Source organism: Eimeria acervulina, genomic scaffold (genome assembly GCF_000499425.1).
Source record: "Eimeria acervulina Houghton genomic scaffold, Eah_scaff331, whole genome shotgun sequence".
Lineage (NCBI taxonomy): Eukaryota > Apicomplexa > Conoidasida > Eucoccidiorida > Eimeriidae > Eimeria > Eimeria acervulina.
In genome coordinates this window covers 1-6,534 of record NW_013549876.1, presented here as the reverse complement: position 1 = coordinate 6,534, position 6,534 = coordinate 1, and the positions used below count along the sequence as shown (strand labels likewise).

The window sequence follows — 6,534 nt, the reverse complement described above, 5'->3', positions numbered from 1 at the left end:
CACTGTATAGACACCTCCTGCTATTCCAACGGCAATAGCAATCGCTATCTCCAGGCCAAGGATGGGCGGACGGCGCATCATCCTCAAACCCTAAACCCTAAACCCTAAACCCTAAACTCTACCCCAACAGAGCTCCTCACCATGGAGCTCAGTTTGCCGCACCACGGTGATTAGCTGACGACTACAGAAACTGTTGCTGCAGCAGCAGGAACGAATAGCAGTACAGCGCAGCGAGCGGCCTTCTGCTACTGCAGCAATCCTTGCCCTCACTATTGCAACGGCAGCAGCAACAGCAGCAGCAGCAGCAGTAGCTGAAGTTCTCAGACTTCCCGTTCGCTGCTCAGGAAGCTGCACAGGATGCAAAGTCGTTGATTATATGCAAACCCAATTTGTTGCTGCAGTGCTGCACCTGCTGCTGCTGCTGCTGCTGGTGGTGTTGCAGATGCCGGCGCAGCTATTGCAACACAAGTAAACATATCTCTTAACATAAATCAAGAGTTGCTGAGTCTCTCACTGTAGGACGGATGGTAAGCCAGGGGGCCCCGGGGGCCCCAGAGGGGCCCCTGGGGCTCCGTGGGCCCCCCTATGTCGAGGGTTTGCCGGGGCTGTGGGGCTGGTGCTGTGTTTGCTCGTTTAGTATTTGAATGCAGCAGCCGAAAATAAAATTAAATGTGCAGCAAGAAAGTTGTGCTGCAGTGTTTGCTGCTGCCCCGAAGACTGCGGAAGGCGCAGCAGATCCTCTGCTGTCCCTTCACAGTCCCGCTGTCTCGATTAACTCTAAACCCTAAACCCTAAACCCTAAACCCTAAACCCTGAATCATTGTTGTGTATCTTTTGAGGTTGGGCGTTAAGGAGATGGGGGAGAAGACGAAAACCCAACGCCCTAGGAAACGGAAGGTAGGGGCCCCTGGCGAGGGGCCCCCTTTGAGGACGCGGCGTAAAGCAGGGGGGCCCCCTGTGAACGAAGCAGATAATAATGTTTCTGCTGATAATGCAGAAGATGTGGAAGGTGCGAATAGAGAAGAATTGGCTGCCCTCGAGACCCTCCTCTTCGGGGCCCCCACAATGACGAAAGCTGAAACTGAAGCGGAGGAGGGGGGCCCCCCAGGGGCCCCTACAGATGCTGAAGCTGCTGAAGGCAGAAAGAAGAGGAAAAGAAAGGTAGATAACAAGAACAGCAGCAGCAGCGGTGGAGAAGGCCCCGTAGCAGCAGCAGCAAAGGACGCAGCAGACCCAGCAGAAGCAGCAACAGCAGCAACAGCAGCAACAGAAGCAGCAAGCTCGGGGGCTGCATGGGTAGACCCAGATGACGCGAGGCTGCGTGTAGACATTGAAACAAACCCCAAGTTAAGGAAGCTGAAGATTAAGAAAGAGGAGAAATATATATCAGGGGCCGAATACGAGAAAAGATTAAAAAAGCTGCACAGCAAAATCACCGGCAATGCAGAGAACCTCGATTGGATTGAAGAAGCAAGAAAAAGAAAAAAGGAGGCGGAGGCCGAACTAGAAGAGTCAGTAGCACCCATTGTCTCACACAGGGTTTAGGGTTTAGGGTTTAGGGTTTAGGGTTTAGGGTTTACTTACTTGGGCATGGACCCGTTTTACTCCCTACTCTTTGCCTGATGTTGTAGCAGAGACGATAAGCTTTTTCTTTGCTTTGTTTCTGCACGTGTTTGTTCTTCTCATGACACTGAGGGTTTAGGGTTTAGGGTTTAGGGTTTGGGGTTGTGCATGCATGCAGACTTGGGGAGGGGCCCCCTGGCTTTGAAAGCAGCGCTGCGTTGGGGCCCCTTGTGAGCGCAGAGCCGATAGTAGTCTCAGCTTCGTCTGCTGCAGTGAAGAAGGGGAGGGGCCCCCTTGCTCCCGGCAGAATATCGATAAGGAGGTTGGAGGACGCCAATAAGCACGGCATCAGCTTGTGCGAACTCAAACCCTAAACCCTAAACCCTAAACCCTAAACCCTAAACCCTAGATCTAGAGAAGACAATACGCACAACACGGAGCTACGGGGAAGCAGTCGTTTATTTAGTGCCCAGAGAGCTGGCGTGAAAAAAGGATCAGGGTTTGGGGTTTAGGGTTTAGGGTATAGGGTTTAGGGTTTAGGGTTTAGGGTTTAGGGTTTGTGTGTTGCGGCAGGTGTGCGGTATCTTGTTTGGAGTTTCACCCGAAGTCTTCTGTTCTTCTGACAGGGGGTCGGGACAAAACTCTGCGTCTTTTTCTTGTGAGTATTTTAATTGTTGTTTATTATTTCTCTCTCGCCTGCCTAAACCCTAAACCCTAAACCCTAAACCCTAGGTCCTCAGGGGGCGTCTTTGTGTGCAGGTGGACGGGGGCAAGAACTCGCGTTTGGAGTCTGTACACCTGAAGCAGTTCCCTATATCTGCTGCACAATTTACTCCTTATAACGGGGCTCAGAGCGTTCTTATGGTTTCGTCTGCTACTAGATCTCTAGCAGAATACGACATGCAACAAGGGTCTGCTGCTGCTGCTGCTGTTGCTGCTGCTGCTGCTGCTGTTGCTGCTGTTGCTGTTGTTGCTGCTGCGGTTGGCTGCGGCGGCGGCTGTTGGTGATGGTGGTGCTGCTGCTGGTGCTCGTTTGCTTCTCCTTCTGCTTTTACTACATTCGTCTTGCTGCAGCTGCTTCGCTTCGCTGCTACTTTGCTGCTGTTGCTGCTGCTGCTGCTTGTCCTTGAGATGGTGTTTCCCGTGGACTGTTGCTGCGGTTGCTGCTGCTTTTGCTGCTGTTGCTCTTTTGCTTCTGCATCTGCTGCTCCTACTGCTGCATTCATCCGACTCGGTGACTGCCCATTGCTGCTGCTGCTGCTGCTGCTGCTGCTGCTGCTGCTGCTGCTGCTGCTGCAGGAAGGTGTACCACATCCCTGGAATTGCTGGGCGCCGCGAGGAGAGATCTTTTCATTTGCTGTCGATGTCTCCTGGGATCGTCTCCGCTCCCTCCTCCCCCGTTGTGAAGACCTTTGCGGTAGCCTCAACAAGCTCCCAGTAAGCGCTGCTGCACTTGCTGCTGCTGCTCTTGCTGCTGCTGCTCTTGCTGCTGCTCTTGATGCTACTGCTCTTGATGCTACTGCTCTTGATGCTATTGCTCGTTCTGCTGCTCCTGCTCTTGCTGCTGTTGCTGCCAGTGGGCGGCGAGCTTCGCTGCAGCACCTGCAACAGCAGCAGCAGCAGCAGCTGCTGCTTCTATCTATGACGTCCTTCTCGCTTCCTAGTCTTACGTAGTGCTCTTGCTGCTGCTGTTGTTGCTGCCTTTTATCCTGCTTTACATCAAAACCAGCAGCCGCAGCAGCAACAACATCAGCAGCAACAACAGCAACAGCAGAAGCAGCAGCAGCAGCAGCAGCAGCAGCGTGCTGTGTGTGTGTGTGTGCTCTGACAGTACCGTCCTTGTCTGCGACTCCAACTCAAAGCGCCTCCTCAGCGTTCTGCAAATGAATGCCCCAGTTGTTGTAAGCAGCAGCAGCAGCAACAGCAGCAGCAGCACCAGCAACAGCAGCAGCAGCACCACCAGCAGCAGCAGCAGCAACAACTCGACTTAGAGTGACAGTAGCACCGTCTCTATCATCATCGGCAGCAGCAACAGCAGCAGCACTAGCACAAGGGAGACCAGCAGCAACTCCACCAGCACCAGAAGCAGCAGCAACTGCAGCAGCAGCAGCAGCAGCAGCAGCAGCAGCAGCAGCAAGAGTTAGTGTTGATTTGGGTGTTGTTATGCAGGGCATGGCTTACCACCCCCACCGGGAGACTTCAATTCTAACAGCAGACGCCGAGGGCTCAGTGAGGAGACAGCCGATTGCTGCTGCTTCTCTCTTCTGTCTCCTTGCTGTCTCCTTTCTGTGTCTTGATGCCTCTTTTTGTCCCTTTATCTGTCTCCTTCTCCTTCTTTATCTGTCTCCTTTCTGTTTCTTTATCTGTCTCCTTGCTGTCTCCTTCTGCTTCTTCATCTGTCTCCTTGCTGTCTCCTTTCTGTTTCTTTATCTGTCTCTTTATGCTTCTTTATCTGTCTCCTCCTGCTTCTTTATCTGTCTCCTTTCTGTTTCTTTATCTGTCTCCTTGCTGTCTCCTCTTGTCTCTTTGAATCTCTTTTATTGTCCTGTGTGTCTTTCTTCTGTCTCCTTTTGTCTCCTCTCTGTCTCCTCTCTGTCTCTTTTTGTCTCCTTCTGCGTTTGCTGTTGATGCTGCTGATTTTTTCTGCTGCATTATCTCTGCTGTTTTATGTTTAATATTTTTTTGTTTTTGTTTGATGATTTTGTCTGTCTCCTTTTTGTGTTATTAGTTTTTTCTGTCTGTGTGTCTCCTCTTTGCTGCTGCTGCATTTTGCTGCTGTCTCTGCTCTTGCCCTTCCATACCGCATCCATTTGCTGCTGCTGCTGCTGCTGCTGCTGCTGCTGCTGTTGCTGCTGCTGTTCAGGTGTATGAGTGGGAGCTGCGTGCTGGGCGTTGTTTATCTAGATCTCGCGACTCTTCAGTTCTGTCTCCTGTCTCTTTTGCTGTGTCTCCTCGCTCTGACTCTTTCTCCTACAACAGTCCCTCTTCAATTCTAGCATTAGGTAAGCTAATGCAGCAGCAGCAGCAGCAGCAGTTGCAGTTGCTGCTGCTCCTCCTCCTGCTCCTGCTGATGTTGCTCCTGATGCTGCTCGTTCTCCTGCTGCTGCTGCTGCTCCTGCGCGGGTGCTGCTGCAGCATCTGCGGATACTGCCGCTATTGCTGCTCTTGCTGCTGCTCCTCTTGCTGCTGCTGCTGCTGTTGCTGCTGTTGCTGCTGCTGCTGCTGCTGTTAGACTCGGTCGGTATTGAGTTGGTGTTAAGCGCAGTCTTAATCTGTGTGTCTCTTTCTTTGTTGTCTTCGCGTGTCTCCTTTTATCTATGTGCTTCTTTTTTATTTTTTATTTTTTATTTCCTGCTGCTGTTTGCTGCCGCTGTTTGCTGCTGCTGCTGTTTGCTGCTGCTGTCTCCTTTAGGGTCGCGCAGCGGCTACACGGATTTGTTTGCAGTGCCTGAAGAGGGGCCTGTCTCCTCTTCATCATATAAGGTGATATACACCTCAGCCCCTACAGACACCGCTAGCTAGCTAGCTAGTTAGCTATCTTTCTGTCTGTCTGTCTAGCTAGCTATCTTTCTGCCTGTCTAGCTAGCTACCTATCTTTCTGTCTGTCTAGCTAGCTACCTACACGTTATCCATCTATCTATCTATCTAGGTGGCTAGCTAGCTACCTACCTACCTAGCTAACTAGTTAGGTAGCTAGCTAGCTAGCTAGCTAACTAGGTAGGTTCAGACTAGCTAGCTAGCTAACTAGGTAGCTGGCTAGCTAGCTAGCTATATTGTTTGTTGTTATCAGAGCCTCGGCCACCTGACGACGGGGGTCAGCTGTCTCTGCTTTCACCCTAACAACGAAATACTCTGCCTCGCTTCGCGCTGGAAGAAAGATGCATTAAGACTCGTAAGCAGCAGCAGCAGCAGAAGCAGCAGCAGCAGCAGCAGCAGCAGCAGAAGCAGCAGCAGAAGCAGCAGCAGAAGCAGAAGCAGCAGCAGAAGCAGCAGCAGCAGCAGTAGCATTTCTGTTTCAGGCAGGGACGCCTGCGGGCGCTGTTTGCTCGACTGTCTCCTTTTATCTGTCTCCCTGTTGTTTTTGTCTCCTTTTAGCTGTCTCATTTGATATCTGTATAAGGTGTCTCCTTTAGTCTGTCTCCTTGCGTATCTTTATAATATCTGTCTCCTTGCCTATCTTTATAATATCTGTCTCCTTGTCTATCATTATAATATCTGTCTCCTTGTATATCTTTATGATATCTATTTGCTTGTATATCTTTATAATATCTATTTGCTTGTCTATCTTGATAATGCATGTCTGCTGGTTGAGGTGTCTGTCTCCTTTTGTCTGCGTTTTAGCTGCATGTGGGGTCGGGGACAGTCTTTCAGAACTGGCCGACGCAGCGCTCGCCGCTGCACTACGTTTCTTCTGCTGCATTCAGGTGGATATTAATCCCTCTGTCTCCTTTCTTTGTCTTGTCTTTTGTCTCTGTCTCTGTCTTCGTTTCTGTCTCTGTCTCTGTCTCCGTCTCTGTCTTTGTCTCTGTCTCTGATTGTCTGTCTCTATCTCTCTGTCTCTGTCTCTGTCTCCTTTTCTGTGGCTGTCTCTGCCTCTTCCTCTCTCTCTTCTCTGCCTCCCTGTATCGGTATCTCTTTGTCTGTCTCTCTTTGTCTGTCTCTCTTTGTCTGTCTCTCTTCTCTGTCTCCTGTCTGTCTCTCTGTCTCTGTCTCTCTTTGTCTGTCTCTCTTTGTCTGTCTCTCTGTCTCTGTCTCTCTTTGTCTGTTTCTCTTTGTCTGTCTCTCTTTGTCTGTCTCTCTTTGTCTGTCTCTCTTTGTCTGTCTCTCTTCTCTGTCTCCTGTCTGTCTCTCTGTCTCTGTCTCTCTTTGTCTGTCTCTCTTTGTCTGTCTCTCTGTCTCTGTCTCTCTTTGTCTGTCTCTCTTTGTCTGTCTCTCTTTGTCTGTCTCTCTGTCTCTGTCTCTCTTTGTCTG

At 50.6% G+C, this 6,534-nt stretch overlaps 1 protein-coding gene across 1 annotated transcript; it reads left to right on the top strand.

The window, feature by feature from the left end:
- Nucleotides 1-855: 855 nt before the first annotated feature.
- Nucleotides 856-3,554, top strand: EAH_00033300 (Utp18 U3 snoRNA-associated protein, related; the record flags this gene model as incomplete). Its single annotated transcript, XM_013395891.1, has 7 exons — nucleotides 856-1,511; nucleotides 1,742-1,885; nucleotides 2,137-2,221; nucleotides 2,323-2,474; nucleotides 2,863-3,000; nucleotides 3,141-3,236; nucleotides 3,395-3,554. The coding sequence occupies 7 exons, from the start codon at nucleotides 856-858 to the stop codon at nucleotides 3,552-3,554; spliced, it is 1,431 nt and encodes a 476-aa protein (XP_013251345.1).
- Between the last annotated feature and the right edge of the window lie 2,980 nt (nucleotides 3,555-6,534).